Genomic DNA, 23,646 nt, shown 5'->3' on the forward strand with positions numbered 1-23,646 from the left:
CCGCTTCTGATCAGGACTCAAGGCGCTAGATTTTGTTTCAATAAAGATTGCTTCTTCCTTCCACCCGCCTTGACTCCGCAGACTCCTTTTATGATCAAATTACACGCCGACACCTTAAAGAAGAGAAGTCCAGAAACCACAATACAAAAAAAAATCTTTATTGACAATGCTAACTTAACACATTACTGTAAGTAGGCTAATTTTACTTTTAATCTGTCTTTTTGAGGGCCCTTATTTTGTCAAACTATGATGGATTGATCCCTAACCCTTTGAGGTAATCCACAAAGATGCAACAATCCATTACATTATGATGAAGACGTATTGTATATGTATATTGTAAAACGTGTATTTCTTGTATATAAAAGTCTCTATTGTGTTAGCATGGGTGTAAACTGTGTATGTGTAGGACAGTAGATGTAAATACTCACATTCTTTAATTTCCTACTCACTAAACAAACTGCTGTGTTGTGGATCCATGATTAATGACAAACATTAAACTGTGGGAGGCGTAGCGTCGTCACTCCTATGAAAGTGCTGCTCAGTGGTGCTCTGAAGCCAAAGAACTCAACTTCCTGAGAATGAAAACACCTGGATCTTCCATATTGTGTGGCCAATAGAGAGTCGAAGTCACATGGCCATATTTCAGAACAACTTTGTATGGTACGCATCATGTAGTTTATTGTTTTACTACTTAATCTACCTTGACATGGAGCCAACTGGGCTCAGAAAAGGTCATAAAGAAGATGAAAATCACAATAAATCTGCTCGTATTGACAGCTGCAGTTCTGTGAGAGGACAGCTGGTTCTGGTTCTGGTTCAGTTCTGTGAGCTGCTGATATACAGGAACAGCTCTACAATGTTTAAGTGAGGAGACGACATCACTAATGACTGTTGGCTGTGTCGTCTTTATTATGACGTATTTTCACAGTCTGGTGTTTAATTAGCTTGATGATAAACTGACAAACATGCATGCTAACTTCAGTAGACATCTCTGCAACACATCAGTGTTTGTCTTTGTAAAACTCACATTTGTTCACAAGAGGCTGAAGTGTACAACTCCACCATCTACTGAATATGACTGGAAGCATTCATGTTTTCTTCCAGGGGAGTTTTAACTATTATTAGTATAACACTGTGCTGTCATTATTTAAAAGTTGACAGAAGCAGAGGACATTGGATTATTGTATTCAGATGCAGAAACTTTATCAAGTGTGATTCATGTTTTTTTTAATAATTATTTTTCCCTTTTTTAAACTTATATAAAATCTCTTTGACCTCGATGACAAACAACCTCATAAATGCAAATTCAGTGAATCAATGACAACGAGCAAATGTAACAAGGTACCACAGATAATTGCTGATAACTCTGACTTGTCTGTTTATAAAATATATGACATACTGAGTCACTTTTACTGCTCAGTATTACAGTAACAGTAAGTAAAAAAGGTACAGGCATTTATTACTGTATCATCTTTGGTTTTAGTTTTTTCTTTGAAAAACAAGAGTAATCCTACATTTAATTAACAAGTAGACTGTCCAAAACAGTTCAGAGCATAAAAAGGGTTATAACATCATAAAACAGGACATTGAAGTAAAACAAAACAAGACATTTATCTGACGACAAACAAGAAAGATAAACAGTGCAGGTAAAAAAAAAAAAAGAAAAAGTAAAATGTGCTGACATAATCACATTAACCATAGAACCCTGAGCGAATGAATGAATAATAAGACAAGATTATTCTGATTTCATGACCAATATACCTGCCTACATCCTTATGCATCTGTGCCCAGGGGGACAGTCGTTCATAATCCGTCACTGTATTAATACAATTTATAATGTAACATTATAGTGTGATATTTGTGTTAATAATTGTCAAGCAGAGGGGACACCGCGGTGGTGGAAGGGGGCCCCTAAAAAGGCTTGGGCCGGCTCTGCCTGAACGCCAGATAAGACGTGTTTATATGCATTTTAAGGATTTTGATTGGATCAGTGGTTTAAAGCTTAAAGTGAAACTCAAGCCATAATGCAACCTAGGCAAACCTTCGTGTAAAAGCATAATTACTTTTTAGTAAACTCTGTGTACACAAACAATGTTCTCAATGCTCGTGTTCATGTGTAGAGACCCTGGTGATACTACGAGCAAAGTTTCATGTTGTGTCGAGACTTCTTACTGTTTTAAACAGAGAGATTTTGATGCTATCTTAAAAGTGCCCGTAGCACTCCCATTGAAAATGAGTTTGACCTGAAAATGAAAATACGGTAAATCTTAAAAGTGGCTCTTTCATCGTAATTATGCTTTTACATGAAGGTTTGACTCATATACATCACAAAAAAAGTTGCATTTTGGTGAGAGTTTCAGTTTAATAAAGATTTGACAAAAAAAGCTATTATTAGATGCTGACAGATTTCAGTGCTTTTAATGTGTAGTGATTCATGCAACATTAATGGGGAGTTTTGGGTTAAATTTGGCTATCAATAATAATGAATGATTATCAGGACAATTAATAATTATGATAAATATTAAGATCCAATTTACATTAGATCACCTCGGGGTACCACCCTCGAAGAAGGGAAAACATTGCAAATTTACCAAATCGGTCTCATAAAAAGGTAGTAAACTGTTTATAACTCTGATAAATAATTATTAACTTGATAACTACACCCAAATGTACCATAGCAGCCGTAATGTTTGAAGATTTGGAGTTCTTGTGTGACATGATGCCCAGTTAGAGAAGATGGTTAGTTGCATGCAGAGACCCTGAGTCTGTGTGAAGCAGCATTCAACCTCAAATTAGCCGTCTAGGAAAGCAAACTACCAATAACCTGACCTGAGATCACAATAACACCCAAACAGTGAACAAGCACATTGATCACGTCGACCAGAGTTTAAAGTCCTGTGCTTAGTCATGCTATGCTAGGCTATCTAAGCCCAGTTCAATGTTACCAGTCTATGGAGAAAAGGTGCTGGTGGTTGCAGGAGAAGGTTGGAACTCCAATGTTGAATGCTCTTCTTGCTGTGCAAAGTCCGATAAAAGTCAGCAGGCGGAGGAAACTGTTCGCTCCTTCCTTTGCAGGGATAGCAGCTTGGTGCTAACTTGCTTGGTGTTCCTCAGAGTGTGAAGTTAGCGGGTAAGCTTTGTGTCGCAGCTGCTGGTGCTAACTGATCTGGAATACTAACAGGACCTCGTGTTGCTGCAGTGAGAAGTTCTTTGGACCTGCTGGGAATGTCGCTTGCAGCTATCAGCAGCTGTTAGACCAGAAGAGTCCAGGAGAAGAGAACTTGAGGACAGGCAGCTCCGTGGGAGAGAGGTGGAGAAGAGAGAACTAAGGAAGCAGCTGGAGTTTTGTCTATCTGATCAACGGGAAGTCTGTCACCCTGACCAATAGTAGCTCAAAGCTGAATTTGTACCTAGGTGTGAAGACTTGACAATTCTGGGAAACTGAGGTCAGTTTAGATTCCATTTTGAAATCCACAATGAATCGCTTCATCTGTGGGTCCCAAAAAATGTTACAGTACAAAAATAATAATAATAATAATAATAACAATAATGATAAAAACATACAACACATAAAGCCTCATACAGGGTTCAACCCTGAATACAAAAAAATTGTCTTGTATTTTTCAAGCTGCTCTGAAAGAGCCTGGGTCCATATGTAGGTTTTGTTTCTACAACATATCACTACTATCACTGCTGGCAATCACTCTGAGAGCCACAGAGCAAAGAAGATGTGAGTACATGACACAGTCCATCTGAGACAACACCACGGTGAATATCATCACTTCGTCCTGGAGCTCCGCCTGCAGAGCCGTCGTACTCAGCATGAGTGAGTGAGTTTAAAACTGTGATTAGAGAACAGTTTGCCATCTCTTTCCTGTAAATCTTACAACCAGCTTTTGCTTTCTACATGTCAGCTCACACACACACACACACACACACACACACACACACACACACACACACCTTTACAACGAAAAGCTGTCAAACGCGTGATGTCTCTAGAGGAGCATTAGATGAACCGTTTTGATGCTGATGTTCACCTGCAGAGAACAAAAGAAAAGTCTACATTAAATAAAGTAATAACATACATAAAGTATAGATTACAGTTGAGACCTGTGTTTCTGGAGCAGGATGTTTCCAGAACTGTCCTGCCACTCAGAACATTTTGGATAATCACCTGTAACTCCAACCTGTTGCAGTAGTGTGTCCCTTGTTTGATCAGCAGAGGTGGTAGTTGGATCTGGAGCTGCACCTGTGAGTCATAGACACAAAAGCTTGTTAAGGACGAGCGACAGGTCATGATTTCATTTATGCGATTATCATCTAAAAGATGTGTGTTATTACCAGGCACCAGTTAAATGTGTGGGTCATGTTCTTTTCCATATGAGGGCAGTATAAGTTTGACTACAGCTGTTAAATGAAGGACAAACATGCAGAGAAAACTCCACAGCTGCCACAATGTTGTGAGGAACAACTTTTATATTACATAGAAATGATTGTGGAGGCCAACAAAAGATTCTGTGTGATGTTTCAAAAGTCTGATTGCATTTAATGGCTCTTTTACTTCTTCTGTTATTCTATTTGGCACTGTTTTCTCAGGTCATGTAGCACCAATTATAAAAGGTATTTTCATTTTCCTACTGAGGGCCATCCCTCCAGCAGTGAAGCACTTTAACAGACATCAGTGTCTTGTCTCTCTTTTAAAGAAAGCTAACACTGATCTCAGAGTGTTGAACTATTCCTTTAAAGGTTACAGCCTGAGATATTCAGGCCGACAACACACACAACAGGAGCATCACACCTGCAGATTTGGAAAACTAGTTGAGCGTATTTTGTTTTACATCCGCTGCTGCAGCCAGCTAAATGATAAATAGGCTGAAAAGGACAGTTCAGTCAGTGACTAAAGATAATCCACAGACCTTGTTCATGTTCCTGTAGGAACTATTTTATTTCCGTATCACCAGACAGGAGAAAGCGTGCATCTACTCGTGGACAAGAGATTAGCTGTTGATTATCTTAATTAACCAGCTCATGATTTCTGTAACGAGACATTGCTGTTGAGTTTTTCAATGTATTTTTTTTGGCCACTTTGAGCACCAAAAGCTCAATAATATCTGAAAAAGGGCAGACATCTCTATGGCCCAAATCTGCAAAACTCTGCAACTAACATCAAAACTATCGAGGTGGATAATAAACACTAAAGGTAGGAAAAGAAATATGTCTTTTTGATTTGGGGTGAACTGTACGGAAAACTGAGGGGCCAGTGAAGATTTTTCATTTTCTGCTGATCCATTTTCTGAGTCTGATCTAAATAGTTTTCTCTTCTGTGTTCATGACTGAAGAACAGGTGGAAAAAAACATAGAGGAAAAATGTTCAGGAGAGAAAAACAATTGTCATGTGGCAAAACAGAGATGAAACAAGAGGAGAAAAAGTGGGAGAAAAGAAATCCGCAGAAATAGTTTTGGCAGGGAAAAAAACATTTTTATAAGGCTCATTTTGACTACAAGAGCCTGAGGTGCATCACTACCTCATGTTCTTAACTGGACTAAAAGCATTCATGTTTTCTTCCGGGAGGATTTTAATTCCTCTGTGCCCACTAAACATGATATACATAAACTATAAATTAGCAGGTCATGTAAAATTACTGTCCTGTCTTAGTTTGGATGAGGAATGTGTTATAATTGCTCCAAATTGGCAAGAAATCTGCTAATTATCAGCGAATCAGGTCAAGCAGTAACATTTGATATTATCATTCTGGACCCGGCCGGACGCAATCCGAACAAGTGACGTGGGCCCGCCCTCCAGTAGACTCACCACCCGCAGGAGGGTTCAGAAGGGGCCGGTGCAGTGTGATATGGGTGGCAGTCGTGGGTGGGGGCCCTGGTGACCCAATCCCTGGACGGTGACTCTAGCCATGGGGACATGGAATGTAACCTCACTGGGGGGGAAAGAGCCTGAGCTAGTGCAGGAGGTTGAGCGGTACCGGCTAGAAATAGTCGGGCTCACCTCCACACACAGTCTGGGCTCTGGAACCCAACTCCTTGAGAGAGGCTGGACTCTCTTCTACTCTGGAGTTGCCCGCGGTGAGAGGTGGCGAGCTGGTGTGGGCTAGCTTATAGCTCCTCAGCTCAGCCACCATGTAATGGAGTTTACCCCGGTGAACGAGAGGGTTGCCTGCCTGCGCCTTCGGGTCGGGGGTTGGTCTCTTATTGTTGTTTTGGCTTACGGGCCGAACAGCAGTGTAGAGTACCCGGCCTTCTTGGAGTCCCTGGGAGGGGTGCTGGAAAGTACCCCAACTGGGGACTCTGTCGTTCTACTGGGGGACTTCAACGCCCATGTGGGCAGCGACAGTGTTACCTGGAGGGGTGTGATTGGGAGGAAGGGCCTCCCTGATCTGAACCCGAGTGGTGTTTTGATACTGGACTTCTGTGCTAGTCACAGTTTGTCCATAACAAACACCATGTTCAAGCATAAGGGTGTCCATATGTGCACGTAACACCAGGATGCCCTAGGATGGAGGTCAATGATCGACTTTGTAGTCGTGTCATCTGACCTCCGGCCGTATGTCTTGGACACTCGGGTGAAGAGAGGGGCTGAGCTGTCAACTGATCACCACCTGGTGGTGAGTCGCATCCGCTGGCAGGGGAGGAAGCTGGACAGACCTGGCAGACCCAAATGTATTGTGAGGGTCTGCTGGGAACGCCTGGTGGAACCCTCTGTCAGGGAGATCTTCAAATCCCACCTCCGGGAGAGCTTTGACCAGATCCCGAGGCAGGCTGGGGACACTGAGTCCGAATGGACCATGTTCTCTACTTCAATTGTTGACGCGGCTGTCCGGAGCTGCAGCCGTAAGGTCTCTGGTGCCTGTCGTGGCGGCAATCCGCAAACCCTGTGGTGGACTCTGTATGTAACGGATGCTGTCAAGCTGAAGAAGGAGTCCTATCGAGCCTGGCTGGCCTGGGGGACTCCTGAGGCAGCCGACGGGTGCCGGCAAGCCAAGCATGCGGCAGCACAGGCGGTCACGGAAGCAAAAACTCGGGTCTGGGAAAAGTTCGGGGAGGCCATGGAGGAGGACTACCGGTCGGCCTCGAAGAAATTTTGGTGCCTCAAGAGGGGGAAGCAGTCCTCCACCAACACTAGCCGTTTTTAGACAGAGCAGCAAGCCGCCAATTTGCCCGTCCTTTTGGCGGCTCGGTCCGCGTTTTTAGGCAGAGGGCGGCAAATCGGGGGTCTGCTCTGGTCCGCCGATTTTCCGCCTCGGAGGGTACACTTATCTCCGCCTCACCTGCTATCTAAAAATGAGGCTGAAAAGTGCCCCCGGCTTTGCGACCCACAGCCGGGGAGTTTTAAAACCAGGAAACAGCTGATCACAGCAGTCAGTCCATCACTTCATCCGCGGACATTAAGATGAGCAACTGGACAGCCGCTGAGATGCAGAGATGCTAGCGTCTCCTCGGTCTCTGTAGCTGTTTGGTTGTGTTAGCTTGTTGTTGTGTCAGCAGGCTAAGGACGGTCGCTAATTTCAAATTAAAAGCCCCTGCTAAGAACCCAGTTCTAAACTCCAATGGGGTGCAATGTAAAGCTCTTATTTTGAAGTCAAATTCGTTGTCAGCTGTTCACAGCCCAACTTCGAGCTTCACGTCACGTCACATGTTTACGCCTACCTCAGAGGCGGCTTTTGGAAAAGGAGGAATATTACGCCTCCGTTTTAGAAAGACAGGCCGGCACATTGCTGCCCTTATCTTGGAGCAAATGTGCAGCCTTGTCTATCTAAAAAGGGCTACTGTTTACAGTGGAGGTGGGGAGCTGTTGACCTCGACTGGGGACATTGTTGGGCGGTGGAAGGAATACTTTGAGGATCTCCTCAATCCCACTGACACGCCTTCCATAGAGGAAGCAGAGGCTGGGGACTCAGTGGTTGACTCAATCATCACTCAAGCCAAAGTCACTGTGGTAGTTCGGAAGCTCCTCAGTGGCAAAGCACCGGTGGATGAGATCCGCCCTGAGTACCTCAAGTCTCTGGATGTTGTGGGGTTGTCTTGGCCGACACGTCTCTGCAGCATCACGTGGCAGTCAGGGACAGTGCCTCTGGACTGGCAGACCGAGGTGGTGGTCCCTATATTCAAAAAGGGGGACCGGAGGGTGTGTTCCAACTATCGGGGGATCACACTCCTCAGCCTCTCTGGGAAAGTCTATTCCTGGGTACTGGAGACGAGAATTCAGCTAAAACCTCGGATTCAGGAGGAACAATGCGGTTTTCATCCTGGCCGTGGAACACTGGACCAGCTTTATACCCTCCGCAGGGCGCTAGAGGGTTCATGGGAGTTTGCCCAACCAGTCCACATGTGTTTTGTGGACTTGGAGAAAGCATTCGACCGTGTCCCTCGTGGCATTCTGTGGGAGGTGCTCCGGTGCTAAGGGCTGTACGGTCCTTGTACGACCCATTGCCGGCTGTAAGTCAGACCTGTTCCCGGTGCATGTTGGACTCCGGCAGGGCTGCCCTTTGTCACTGGTTCTGTTCATTATTTTTATGGACAGAATTTCTAACCGCAGCCACGAGCCGGAGGGGGTCTGGCTCGGGAGCCAGAACTCAGAGGAAAACATGAGTGAACTGTATCGGGTCCCAGTACAACTGCTATATGGATGTCTGCACATGATGTATAAATATATGTTGATACAATACATAACATTAACTTACCTCGATTACAGGTAACTGTGATGCACTTTGAAGCTTTAAGCCCAACAAGAACTGCAGCAAGAGCTACAGCAAGAACTACAGCTCCCATAACGATTCCACCAAACAGCCATCCAAGGGGCACTTTGGTGGAAGGGTCCTGACCGAGTTTTCCTGAACACATCAAAAAGAGTTCATGTAAAACTCAAAGTGTTACTGATTATCACATGTTATGTGGACATCAAACTGAACATAGACGACACAGAACAACATTTAAAGGTGTCTAAAATACTTTAAACTAATGACACATGAACAATTTTGAGAGTAAAACATCAAGACAGAAATCTCACCACTGATAAACACGGTCTCAGCACTAGTCTGATGGCTGATTTCCTCCTGAGTGACCACACAGCGGTAGCGTCCTGTCTTGGTCACAGTGGTGTTGATGGTAACGTAGTAACAACCTCCTCTCTCTGAGACCTGAGGCTCCTCAGCAGGAAGGATGTTTCCAGAGCTGTCCTGCCACTCCACTTTAGGTTCTTGAGACGCTCCTCTAGCTTCACATTGCAGCAGCAGGCGACCCTTTGCTTGATCAAGTATTGTGATGAAGGGCTTTGATGCACCTGTGAACATAACAAAAAATACAAACATTTAAATGTAATAATGGCATGTTTTTGTGTTTCTGCCTTCACTGACTGTGGTTGTATTTTAAATAAGCTCACCTTATTAAACCTCATATTCCATCTTGTGCATCACACCCTCAAATTCAGTGAATTCAAGAAGTCAACTGGCTGAAGTTTTTATTCCTATCGATCTTCTTTCGATAGGAATAAATAATAATTCAATAATAATATAATTCAAAGATACAAAAAGATATTTTATACAAACTGATATTGTTATATTTTAGACATTTAGTATCTCAAATATGGTATTGATTTTGGTGAGCCAGTTCCTAAATAACGATAAACAGAAGTTCCACAATTACAATGAGTCATTCTCACGATTTAACTCTTAACGTAGCCAATCTGATTTTACATCAAACAAAGATCATTTCAATAGTTGAAACAGCTTTCTAATAGAAGAAAGTCCAACATATTTCATATATTATTAATGATTAACCGATAATCGTTGTTGAAAATGGCAACAACATTAGTAAATGGTTATATGACACTTCAACTTTTAATAAACCGTTTCTTAATTCTTATTACGGTATTAATTCATATTTATTGACTTACTCTTATTGTAAGTGTTACCTTAAGTTTTTATTCAAGCTCAATTCAAATATCAATCATGAATAAAAGTCTAAAGTCTGTAACTGCATGGCTTTATTCGGTGTCATTAATTTATCTGATCTGTCTTTTAACAAATGACTCTGAGTCACGATCCAAAAGACCATCAGCCTTTTATGACAAAAAGTCATTACCAGTATTTAAAATTACTATTAAAGCTGAAAGATGCTTTTCTTCTGTAACGATTTCATGATTCTATGAAATTGTTATCAAAGTTAAGCTGTGATCCCACATCGGGGAAATTCATTTCTGACAGTAGACAGACATACAATAAGTACAAGACTTGGAAATACGTATATAATTTAGATAAGAGAGAACTGTTCGTATCACTGTGTGGTTTTTGCCACAGGAAGTTGTATCAATGCTGCAGAAAATCTGAGTATGAATATTGTTTTATCTGTTTGCACAGATGTTCTTGCTTTGACTGAATTACTGAATGTGTTTGTAGTGTTCCCTGGCTGTTTATCCACTCTGGCCAGGCTTAAGAGAACTGTAGAACATTAATAGTTCTGTAGGCTGTATTAATTAGTGGTCTTTGATATTTACTGGCTTATAAAAAAAATAACGCGCTTAACTGACATATAAAGCTTCAGTAAGGGATGCCAAATCCCTCTTGTAGTGAATAAACAAAAAAAAAATAATGGACAGCACTCCCTTAACTCTCTTAAGCTCATTACATTACGTTAGCTTCAAATGATCAGTCAAAATGTTGCTGCAGACAGTTTCAGTGCAGCTGCCTCTGAGGAAACAACAGGGTTTCAGTGTATTTACAGTCAGATGTTAACAGGACATTAATTTGTAGATGTACCAGTAAAGAACTCTGTAGAAGCCGGACAGAAAAATATCAAGTGGAGATCAGGATCTGCAAATCTTAATCAGGACTCACCGCCTATTAATCCTTCTGCCTTTAAAGATACGAGGGTAAAAATGCCTTAAATGTTAGATCTAATAAAATAATTGTGGAGACTTTTATGGTTTTAAGAACCAAATCAAAGCTCATTTTAAAGAACTATAAAAAATTATCTCAGGAACTCAGAACTAGACTAGTACAGTTTAAAATAATAAACAGGGGTATACTGGTCCCCCTCCAGGTTATTTAGGCTGAAATTAAGAGACAGCCCAAACTGCTGGAGGTGCGGGGCGGGCGTTGGCACTCTTTTCCACATGATGTGGTCCTGCCCTGTCGTACAAACATTTTGGACTGCTATACATGAGAATATAAAAATTATCCTCAAATTAGATATTCCATTTCCCGAATCCCGAATGTGTTTGTACTTGGTGACCCTCTCCCTCTGAAACATTTACCTGTATCACAGGCAGACTGGGTCCAGACATCTCTTATGTTGGGGAGAAAACTTATTGTAACAGAATGGAAAGCGACCTCCCTGCCACCAGTCAGGATATGTTTTTCTCAGCTTGGTATTGTGGCTGCACATGAGCACCTTTTCTTTAGGTTGACTAATCAGGTAGATAAATACACTGCTAAGTGGGGGAATTACATCTCCTTTATCAAAGTTCCCTAATATAACTATGTAACATCAGACCTGCTCAAATCTGAATCAGAAATTATTTTGAATTGTGATATATGCCGTTTAACTACCTACACATCTGCAAAAGTATACTTATGTATGTGTGAATGCATATGAATGTATATCTTTTGTCATTTTTATATTTTTAATTAACTGCTGATATTTTGCATTGTTAATTCTCTTTTATCCAGTCTGTGTCTGCAGAGTTAGATTTGCTTTCTTGTTTAATTGTGCAATATTGTATCCTTTTTCTATTGTTTATGTCTTGTCTGTTTTCTTGTAGCCTTGTGATGATGCTATCTGGTGTGTTGTCTTGTCTCTTGTTTTAAAACAATAAAAAATACTGATTTAAAAGAACCAAATCAAAGCTGATTCCATGTAGTGATCAGCTGACATGATGTTGGTTGGTTCCTCTGCTCATGTCAACCTGCTGCACTGTGAGAACAACACGTCTACATGGAGTTACTGCATCAGAACCTTTGAATGATACTGAGGCACAGAGAGCTGTAGCACACCTTACAGGTACACAGATCAGTGACATCATCACTCACCTTTCGTTTCTCCTGATCGGTCTTTCAAGATCCGTTCTGAAAGATAAATAAGAACATTATTTTTTGTGACATGAATGGGCAATTTTGTGAACTTATCATGTCACTGTCAACATGTCAATACTAGATTATTTTTTCAACATGAGCAGAGGCGCTAATTCACACAACAAAGGCCAAATATCTAATGAGAGAGCTGCATTCTTTTTTTTTTTTTTTTTGTATTTTTTTGGGCCTTTTTTATGGCTTTATTGATAGTACAGCTAAAGATATGACAGGAAGAGGGGGGAGAGAGAGGGGGAGTGACACGCAGCAAAGGGACCCAAGTTGGGAGTAGAACCCAGGTCCGCTGCAGAGCCTCGGCACATGGGACGTGCGCTCTACCAAGTGAGCTAAACGGCGCCCCAAGAGCTGCATTCTTAAACTGTGATCTACCAATTAAATGGATGACAAAATGTGTCTGAATCTGTCTGGTTGAACTAAGCAGGAAGAAGTAATTAGGCAGCACTCCACTCAGCAGCTTCCCATTTCCTTATTTACGAACGAACGAACGAACGAACGATAGATAGATAGATAGATAGATAGATAGATAGATAGATAGATAGATAGATAGATAGATAGATGGCAGCAGGTACATTCTGTACAAATACATGTATCATGTTGCAGATTTAGAAGATTGACACCACAAGCAGCAATTAGTGCTGGTTAGCTTAGCTTAGCATAAAGACTGTAAGTAGGGGAAACAGTTGGCATGGCTGTGTTTAAATGTAAAATTAGCCTCTAGTCACTCTATGCAGCAGTATTTCTATGAGTGCGTCTCTGTGCCTGAGCATACAACAAATTCACACTGTTTCACATACAGGTGACCTACCAGAGTCTTGCTGCTGGCAGCATGTAAAACAGAGAAGAACAACATAAAGACATGCAGTTACAAACATGTAAACACTGCAGCATATAAAATCAGCTTTGCAGAAGTAAGAAGTAAATTCATTGTATCTACATTATGTGGTGAGTGACACCGAACTCATGTCTGTTTACAATAGAAAGCAGGAATGTTTGGAACATGCAGGAGCAGCAGCAACTGTATTAAACACCTGAGCTGAGATTACAGGCAGACTGGTCAGAGAGCAGAAGAAGAGCTGCAGCTCCTCCACCAAGCAGAGGCAGAGAAGATCCTGTAGGCAGGCAGGAAAACTTGCAGGTCGTTGATTTGAAAGAATCATTTTAATCAGAAAATATGTTTACATATACACATTCAAACACGTCTAGTGAGCAGATATGGCTGATCTGTATTTATTTCTCTAGTTTTATTCATAGAAGAGCTTTGGCGAAAAAAAATGGTGCAAACAGAGAAACTGATCGGCTAAGTCAGGTGTAATAATGTACAGAGCATCTCAACACTGAGAGAAAAAAGGATCAATATACATTTCACATTGTGATTGGGATTAAATAGATGCAGACTAGTGTTGGGCCTGATCACCTCGTTAAGAATGAAAAGTTTTCAAATGAAAGTTTTCAAATGTATCTTTAAATTAGAAAGATATTGTAGATGTAGACAGCAAGACACCTATAAGAGATCATCAGGTTTCAGCAGGTGTAACTGATTGTAACAGGAGACTAAAAGGACTCAGAAGAATAGACGGTCAAACCTACAACAACAGCTGGAGATCTTGTCACATAGCAAATTAACTGTTGAATGAAAATACTCACCAACAACAAGCTCAATGTTGAAGGTTTGTCTCGGCTGAAGACGTGGAAAATCACAGCTGTAGATCCCGCTGTCGTCCACCTTTGTTCTTGTGATCTTTATGGAGGCGTTGCCGTTCATCAGTTGATCCTGAAAATGTGAGACTCGACCTTTGAACTGCAGATCTTGACCTGTGCGGCCGTTATTGTAATGAAGGCCTGAATCATACATGAACACCTCCTTCTTCTCCTTCTGACCAGCTTTCTTCCAGTCAAAGAGCATTCCTGTGATGTCTTCCTTGATGCTGATCAAACAGGGTAAAACAGCATCATGTGTTCTCCCACGACCACTTTGACACCTGGAGATGACGACGACAATGAAGATCAACAGTAACAACCCACAACAAGAAAAACAAGTGAAATGTAAGTAGTTATGACATACATATATTGTTCTTCATTGTCGTTGTCGTCCTCGTCAGCTCTTCTTCTCTCCGTTTTAAAGCCGGGGTCATTTAGCGCGCTAGCTACCTACACATAGGTACTGAGTGGTGTCAGTCATAATCTAATTAGCCAATGGGGACGCTCTGCTGAAAAGGCCCGCCTACCCGAGAGGTTTGTGCCAAAACTGCAAACAAAAAGTCGGGGAGCGCAAACGAGACAGAGCTGCAGAGAGACCGCAAAGCTGAGAGTCAGCGCAAAAGTCTGAGAGGAGAGAAACCAGCAGAGGGAACCGTAAACAAAATAATGCATTATTAGAAGAGTAAAAGACCAATATTTTACACTATCTGACAAATTATTTGATTGCACGTTCTAAGTTTTATTTTTGAAATGAGATTTATGTTCTCTCAAATTCCTGTTTTTGTTTGACATTTAAGAAGTTTTGCTTGTTTCTTTTGGCACAAATCTAATTCCATACAGACGATGGCACTTTGGATGGCTCAATTGCGGCATCTGGACTCAGCATGACACCTGCAACTATTTTGCAAGCGGGGAGGATGAGTGTCTCCACTATTATGTGAGGTTTCTTCTGCTTTGCAATAAGCTCCGCTAGCATGTAACTAGCCTCCATCGCCTTTTCAGACACACAATCCAAAAACCAGTCTTGCTCAGTGGCGTGCACAGACTTTTTGAAGGACAGTGTCGAAAAACTGTGCCTTCTCGCCACTGAAGAGGGCACTTTAGCGCGCGTTTTTGCTACACAAGAGGGCAGTTTATCATGTTTTAACTAGCCAAGGGGGCAGTTTGGTGTGTTTGCCAACCAAGAGGGCACTATAGTGCGCGTTTTGGCTCCCAAGAGGGCACTTTATTCAACAATTGGCCCATGAGGGGGCAACCAGGGGTTAGAAGCTAGGCGAGTCTCCTCACTACCAGCTTAAGAAATCCCTATTTAAATTTCCACGTTTTAAGCAACCTCTTGTAGGTTTAGGGATCTAACACTTTATAACAGAGAGCTGGTCGAGTGCCACTGAAATGCACTTCTTTTTTTTTTTTTATTTCCACTGGACGTGCCTATTCTTACGTGTTTTTTTATATTGTTTTTTATGTTTTTTTTTTTACTATTTATCAAGCTCTATTTGCACTGAAATGGCTGCACTTAAGCTTGTTGTACTTGTTACAGTGACAGTAAAGAAATTCAATTCAATTCAATGTGCCTGTCGGGGCGCAGATTTTTTTAATCCTTGGTGGCACTGAGGAGAGGGCCACTCACAAGTCCTGTTCAACAGAGAGCTGTGACCTCCTCTTGTTCTTCATGTAAACCAGAGTAGACAACGCCAACTCCTGGACAGGGGTAAAACTTGTTCTAACAAGCCGCAGCGTCGGCTTTCTGTGTGAATTCATGGCGGTTTGTCTTTAAGTTCACTCTGTGTGAATCACCATTGGCGGAGAATTGACGAACCGTGGCTGAGGCGTTTAAAGCGTCTTCTCCTGTGTGAATGGGGCTACTGACAGAAAAACTTCAGACGGATCAAACTAAAAGGTGCACTACAGAAATGCTAATGAGAAGAGAAAGATCTTCATTGACTGAACAACTTTATTTTGCCTAAACAAACTCTCTCTGTTTTCATGACTGAATCAGCTGACTAAACAAACTGACCTTAAAAGACAAAACAATTTCTACTGTTTTACTTTGTTTATATGTGGCGGACCCTGCCACCGTTCTAGCTTCTAACAGTGTTCTGGGACCTTATTTTTCTCTGAGAACAGCTTGTTGATTCACTGATGGATCAACGTTTGCATTTTTACCTCATTGATACTGTAAATATTAAAATTCTGAGTTTGAATTTCTTCTCCTAAACTACGTGGTGCCTGTTTAAGGAATAAAACATGTAATTAAACATTGCTGACTTCACATTCATAAACTACAGTCATCGGATCGTCGCCCGCACAGCACGTCGCAATTCATCACCATGGCAACGCAGGACAGGCAGGACAGACAGGTGAGGGTGGATTCCTTCACAACATTACAGCGCATGTCTCTCTGGCTGCGCCTCCAGTCAGCTGGTTGTATTGATACAGAACTACTAACTCGGCTCTTTCCTACCGTAGTGAGGTACAACGAGCTGCAGCCGTATCTTCATCAGAACCAGCTCCTCCAGCTGGACAGTAACTCTGGTCTCTGTGGTCAGCTGTCTGAGAGGAGGGCGCAGGGACCGTCTGCAAAGTGCAACACCGAAAAGAGAAACTACAAAATATATTCAGTAACTTCACTATTATTAAGTGTCGTGTCACCAAAATCACTCCATACATCAATGGTCTCCTGATGGTTATACTACAACCGTTACTTCGGAAAAAAATTGCTTTAGCATAATTTTGAGGAATTTCTATGGGGAAAAATGTCCAATAACAACTCCAATAACACCATTATTCAGTGTAGTGTGCCCAAATTTAGTTCAACCACCAGTGGTTTCCCTGTTGGTTATATTACAACTGTTAGTTTGAGAAAGAAGGTCTTCTATCATTTTGAGGAATTTCTACTGGGTGAAATATTTAATAACTTCACTATTATTCAGTGTAGTGTAGAGCTGTCAACGAATATTCTAAATTCAAATATATATTAGAATATTTTTAAAAAACGGAGATTCAATTGGGAGACTGACGGGTCAGGGACAAGTCTCAGAAGTCACATTTGCACAGCGTCACTCACTGCTGAAAGTGAGACGCGACTAAAAACTGTGGCAGATGCAGATGACAGAGGAAAAATTATTTGGCAGAAAGTTCAGAGCCCAAATCGGCAGCAGACAGAGTGGTCTGGACTCCAAGCAACCTAAAAAGACCCGTTTGGAAATACTTTGAATTTTGGTTGGTAGACGGCAAAAATGTGGAGCCTTGAGATAAAGTTGTATGCAAGCTAGCTACAGTTAGCTTAGCATTCCACCACTAGCAACATGAGGGCACATCTTGAAAATGTGCACCCAAATGAGCATGCCTTGATGTCTGGAACTCCAACTAAACAGCCACGTCTCCGCTCATATTTATATTTTTCACCGCCCGCCACAAGCTCTTTGTCTGCAGCACGACAAGAGGCTGCACGAAGAAACTTGCTTCGTTTATATGCACGGACATGAGGCCAATGATCAGTATCGTTGATGGAGTTTTGTCAACAATTGGAATCGAGGTACCGTATCCCAAAAATACCTATACAAGTAGTTATGTCTCATTGTATTAATTTGTCCTCCTGTTATTATCATGATGCGCAAATGTAGATATTCGAATGGTTTGAACCTATGTGTTTTTTTGGAGCGGATATTCGAACGTCATTTTGGAGTAATTCACCAAAATCACCCCACACATCAATGGTCTCCTGCTGGTTATACTACAACTGTTAGTTTGGACAAATGTGGTTTAGCATAATTTGGGGGAATTTTCATTGGGAATAATATTCAATAACTTTACTAATATTTACTGTAGTGTCAACAAAATCACTCCACTACTGAATATATTTTGTAGTATCTCTTTGAGGTGTTGCACTTTGTGGACGGTCCCTGCGCCCTCGTCTCACAGCTGGCTGACCACAGAGACCAGAGTTACTGTCCAGCTGGAGGAGCTGGTTCTACCTCACTACGGTAGGAAAGAGTCGTCGTTTGTGTGTTAACAATGTTTCGCTTATTAGTTATTGATCCGGGAAGTTCGAATCTGTGAATATATTTCCAACTTTACCGAACTGGTCCGGCGCCCAAAACCCAATAGTGCATTTTAACTTTCTTACCGTTATTGTTTCCGAGTATTTCCCCAACCGACGTCAGCAGGCAGAGACCCAGGAACAGACTCTCCAGAGCTGTCGGTGGAAGTTTAAATCCCGACATGGTGTCCCGGTGACAGCTAGCTCAGAGCTAAGCTGTGTTTAGCTAGCGGCGGTTAGTGAAGCTGACTGCACGCGGCGAACCGTTAACTGAGATATCTGAGGTTAAATGTCCTGAATAAAGTGCTGCTGGGTAACAGCAGCACTTCAACACTGGCACAAGGTAACAATCATCCAAAAGGCTTACAGGAAAAGTCAGAATCTAACAGTGATGAAAAGAGACCAAAGCATGAATACGCAAAGCTCTCAAGTCACACGCAGCCCACCTTGTATTTCTAACCAGGATAATGCCCGCTATTATTTTATAACAGTGGAACAGGTTGGAATCAAGTGGGTTACACACAGAGTTGAGGAGGCGCCTGCCAAGCCACGCACCAGCCAATAATAACAAGAATAGAGCAGCCAATCCAAAAAATAGCATTGCTGTATCCGGGTAAGATGTAGATGTTCCCGATTCAGACACTGGCTGAAGTAGCTACAGACGGATGGATATGAGAGAAGACCATATCCTCTGAGTACAGTAAGTCACCTGTTGCTGGGTAATATTGTGTCAGGCAGCTGGTAATCAGTAATGTTCTGACACTGAGGTAATATTTAATATTTTTAAGTCTCACATAAGGAGATAAACCTGTATGCTCATTGACCTCAAATATACTTTTGGGGAAGTTTGTTGCTATGTGTTGGGTGATATCTCTGATGTGATGGAAAAGGCATAACATGTATGTAGGCATACAATGTATATGTAGTCCCTGGGTAAAATAGCATGCTTACATAGAGGAATACCTTCAACCACTTGCACTTATTGTGCATATCTTGCTGAATCTATGTGCACTTACTGTTTGTCCATCGAGTTTTGAGTTAAAGTGCTGAGTGCCAAGTCAGATTCCTGTGTGTCTACCGGATGCATTTGGCGAAAAAAAAGTAGGGGTGGGTGGATCGATCCAAATATCGATAGCGCGATGAGATCGATATTTTTGTTGTAGTTTCTCTTCTATAAGTTCAGCTAATCACTTGTATTTCTTCACAGCCTTTGTGTGATTGCAGCATCTCTCTCAGTCCTTATGCTCAGCGCTCCTCTCCACCTCTCTCACTCCGCTCACTCAGGTTCACTCTGAAGTATGAATATGGCAGAATATAATAACCCTTTTGTGTGTCTGTTGAAGGAACATTAGTATTCCTATTTAGGCTACATGCAGATTATAGGTTATAGATTTAATTATGTTAAATATTATTTTCGTATTTGGCTAAAATCTTTGTCCTGTGTTTTGTTATTATCATAATAATCAACTAATTAAAGGCAAAAGTACAAAATAATTCAATGATCAGGAATTTTTAAGTAAAAAGTGTCGGTATCGTTATCATTATCGGCAATACTGGCCCTGTAATTACTTGGTATCGGATTGATATCAACATTTGCAGTATCGCCCACCCCTAATAAAAAGTGATTTCGATTCTGAGATATTGTTCAAACTACGTGTACTTAATTTTCTTTATCTCTTTCTGTTCTCTGTCTTGTAGGAGAAAAGCTAAATGTCGGCTTCACCACCAGAGCTGCCCTCAATAGGCTCCTTGAGGCTGGAGACATCACACCTCAGGAGATGCAGCCAGGCCTCAAAACCTGCCACCAACACCTACACTAAACAACACTAACCATTCTCTCTCTCTCTCTCTCACACACACACCTGCACTAAGAAATGCTGAATTAAATAAATGTTTTTATTTGTACGACTTTGTGTCATTTATGAGATCAGACCCCCGTCCTCCACCAAAATCTCACTCTGAACTCAGTTCAAAACTTGAGAGCCCTGCGTACGTCTCCTGGAGATCAGGAAGTAGTGAAATGTGGAGAGAGTAGAGTGATGGAGGAGATGGAATGGGGGGCGGTCCCAACCAGACGGAGCTGGAGATGATGTAATAACCACAACAGAGTCATTTAATGAATATCTCTCTTCAATCACACCACTGATTTTACACATTACAGTAACCTCCTCACCTGGTTTAAATGTTGAGAGTGTTACTTAAATTATTCCATCACAGTTTCTAATTACCTGTTAAAATTGTATTCAGTGATGTAATCCAAGTATCACAATGCCAAAGTAATGTAACTTCAGTTTACTTTGGATTACTTCAGCACATTTTTATTATGTATTTAAAGGAGCACTATGTAGTTTTTGAGAAGAAATTCAAACTCAGTATTTTGATATTTATCATATTAATGAGGTGATAATACAAACTACAAATATTTATATTTTCCACAAGTGAAAATAAAGTCCCAGAACACTGTTTGAAGCTAGAAAGGTGGCAGGGTCCGCCACAGATAAACACAGTAAAACAGTATGATTTTTTTTTTAATTTAAACTCAGTTTGTTTATTCAGTTTATTGAGTCATGAAAACAAAGAGAGTTTGATTATTCAGTTTGTTTAGGCAGATCTTTCTCTGTTCATTAACTTTTCTTCACTGCTCCTTTAATATGATCAGCTGAAGTTTGTCAACATTTCAGAGGGTGAACTCTCTTTCTAGATGCAGTAAAATACACGTCAGGTGTCACAGGGTTGCCAGGTCTGTCTTATAAAACCAGCCCACCAGAACTCAAAACATGCTCTTACAATCCTTATAAACTGCTTTTAAAATCCAACAGTATCACTATTAATGATAAATGTGTTATAATATCTACAAAGTAACATCATGAATGTTTTGTTTGCCAGCATTAATAGAAGTTTTCCATCAACACTTCTTCAGAATTGTACTTAAATAAAATACTTGAGTTGCACTGTGGTTGTTTCTCCTCTGAACTTCTGACATGTTTTCATTAGTAACTGCTGAAATCCAGAAGAGGTCAAATTATTCAGTATGCCACAAAAAAACCGAATCGATCAGAAAAAAGATTTCTGTGTCAGAACTTTGTTTTTTTCTTGTTTTCTCTCCCCTCAGATTGACCTGGTGACCATCTGGAGGAGCGACACCAGGTGAGGATTTAAAACAGTTCAAACTGGCTCCACCTGCAGCTGCAGCAGGAAAATGCTGCTTCAGTCACAGTTACAGTCAAATAACTGGACCAGAACAGAAACTTCACTGGTCCAAAGGGACATTTTACCTCTGAAACTAAAAGTGCATTCTGCTGATATAACTTGTGTACTTTTCCTTGAGTTACTTTGAATGCAGGACTTTAATGGTGGAGGAGTGTGTTTGTGTTGTGTTGGTCAGATCTGAGTATTTCCTGCACCGCTGACCAAACGGTCCAGTGTAAAGTAACTGATGCACTTTCAATGAGAATGAACAGGAAATGATCATCAACCGTTTGGGTTAATTCAGTTTATTAAAGTGAGTAATGAGCGCTGACAGGCTTCATGTTCATGCTGATACACAGTTCAACTGATCAATGACCAACAATGTCTTTGACCCCAAACACAGAGTGTTTCATTAAACCAGAAACAATATAATGTGATTGTTGATTGTTTTAACTTCTATTCATAAAATAAACACAAAATTAATTTTTATAACTTGTTTTATGCATTTAGTTTAAACCAACTGAATTGAAAAGATGATACATCCAGTGCATATTTATCTTTGAAGACTCTTTATAACACTTTATCTATTCAAAAACAGACACCATACATTCATACAAAGCAGGAACAACTTGCAGCATTTACATTAAATAAAGAAACAATGAAGAAACATAAGAACCGCTAACAATCAAACCTTCAGACCATCAATGATTACAAAACCAATGCAAATAATTAAAAAAAAGAAACTTCTAGATTAAATAATCCAAAAGCCTCTTTCACAGATAGTAAATGACTGAATGACTTTTAAATCCCCACCAGTGATTTTCACTGCTCACTCTCCTGCAGTCACGAGTGAACAGAAATAGCTCCTCCGACAGTATTGTGGTGCAGAGCTGTGATGCACCTGAGAACTTTACAATTCTGAGGTTTATTAATGATGTCAGCTGTAAATGTAACGATTTGCGTGAGTATGATTTGCACTTTTTGCGTCATTGATCAACATTTGATATTTGTGTTTTTTTATTTCAGCTTCGTAAAGAGGCTCAACCCTCAAACTGTGTCTTTTAAGTTGGTAGCTTTAGTTAGTTTAGATTTACTTTTTTTTTTTTTAAATCACTGATTTTACAAAGTCATGTCTTTGCTGAAAGTTTCACTGATTGTTTCCTGACAGAATATCTCTGAGAGCGTCTCACAAATCAGCTTCATTAACTTGATTCACATCTGTTTTATCTTTGTTGTCCAGTTCTTCATTCAGACATTTACAACAGAAATAATAAAAAATAATTAACAAAAACTTTACTCTCCTTGTGTAAACCTTTACATGTTCATTGTCTCTTACTCTGAATTAAAACACCATTACATTGGGATTTCAGTCGAGCACACTGTCAGTCCTGTCCTCCTCGGGTCTCTGACTCTGTGTTCTGGTCGCAGGTTCTTATCCAGCCAACTCACAGCCCGATCCATTTTGTTGGACAGTGAACAGCAGATCCGGATCCTCCCTGAGTGTCACTGACTCCATACAGAGGAGGGTTTGACTTATTGTTTGTTTGCTCAGTAATGTGTGTGTGGCTCAGGTGTAGATGTCGGGCCTCCTGCTCTTTGTATCAGCTGCCGTCATTACAAGATGCTCAAGCTAACAAAAAACTATCGTCAGATAAGTAAATCCATTTATTTCACATTATACCAAAAAAAGAAAACATCTTTCAAAATCAACAACTTGAGCATCTGTCAGTCAGAAACACAGAGCCTCACTGTGACACACCTGTTACAGGTAGTGCTGCACTGAAGTAGACCACCATGATTCACACTTACTCATTACTAACTTATTAATCAGTTACTACCCAACCTGAGGCTGAATGTATAAAACTCAACAGGACTCAAAACAGGAAACATATTTATAAAACTCAACGTGTGTCTGTTCCCAGCTGTGTTCTCCTCGTACATCTCAATCATCCTGGAGTGTTACGCACGTCTAACCATCCAGATGATTCACTGTTAATGACTCTAAACACGTCACCAATAACCTGGTTTACATATAAAGGCCAGAATGAAGTTTAGTGTTGAGGAGAAAACATTGTTAATGTCCTCCAGCAACACCACAGCAGCTACTGTATCATGTAACACAGTGACAGCTCCTATAGAGCCGGTTACACCTGAAGGTATTCTTACTGCACAATAACACAAGAAAATCTGATTTATTTTCATAGAAAGACGAGTTTTATTCGTAAAAAAACAAAAACAAAAAAAAACAAGCATATATATATGTATGAATATAATATATACACATGTACACTGTACAAACACATTTACAGAATATGTACAAACAAGTTTCACACTTTGTGCATCACAGAAGTCACAGTGAGGGTTTAACTTTCAGCATCAGCACAGATTTACAGTCAGGAGACAGTGGAGTGATCGAAGGCACTAAAGAGATCTGATCACTCTAACTCGGTTCTTTGTAAAACTGAACATACACAGATCTGTGTTGCTGCTGTACAAAATGTACAGAACCGTCTGAAACCCAGAAGACTTCAACATGAATACAAGGCAGTAAAACTTGTTAACAAACAAAACATACAACAGGTTCTGTACAATTTCATTGGAATTCAAATGACG

The 23,646-nt window shown here is 40.9% G+C and overlaps 1 protein-coding gene across 1 annotated transcript in view; it reads right to left on the reverse strand.

The window, feature by feature from the left end:
- Positions 1-18,252, reverse strand: part of LOC115583254 (putative selection and upkeep of intraepithelial T-cells protein 1 homolog) — a 108,624-nt gene extending 90,372 nt beyond the window's left edge. Inside the window, exon 1 of the mRNA XM_030419900.1 lies at positions 17,932-18,252. Coding sequence (XP_030275760.1) covers positions 17,932-18,028 — 97 coding nt within the window. The 5' untranslated portion in view covers positions 18,029-18,252. The remainder of the gene's footprint in view (positions 1-17,931) is intronic.
- Between the last annotated feature and the right edge of the window lie 5,394 nt (positions 18,253-23,646).

The sequence above is a fragment of the Sparus aurata genome, chromosome 6 (assembly GCF_900880675.1).
Source record: "Sparus aurata chromosome 6, fSpaAur1.1, whole genome shotgun sequence".
Classification (NCBI taxonomy): domain Eukaryota; kingdom Metazoa; phylum Chordata; class Actinopteri; order Spariformes; family Sparidae; genus Sparus; species Sparus aurata.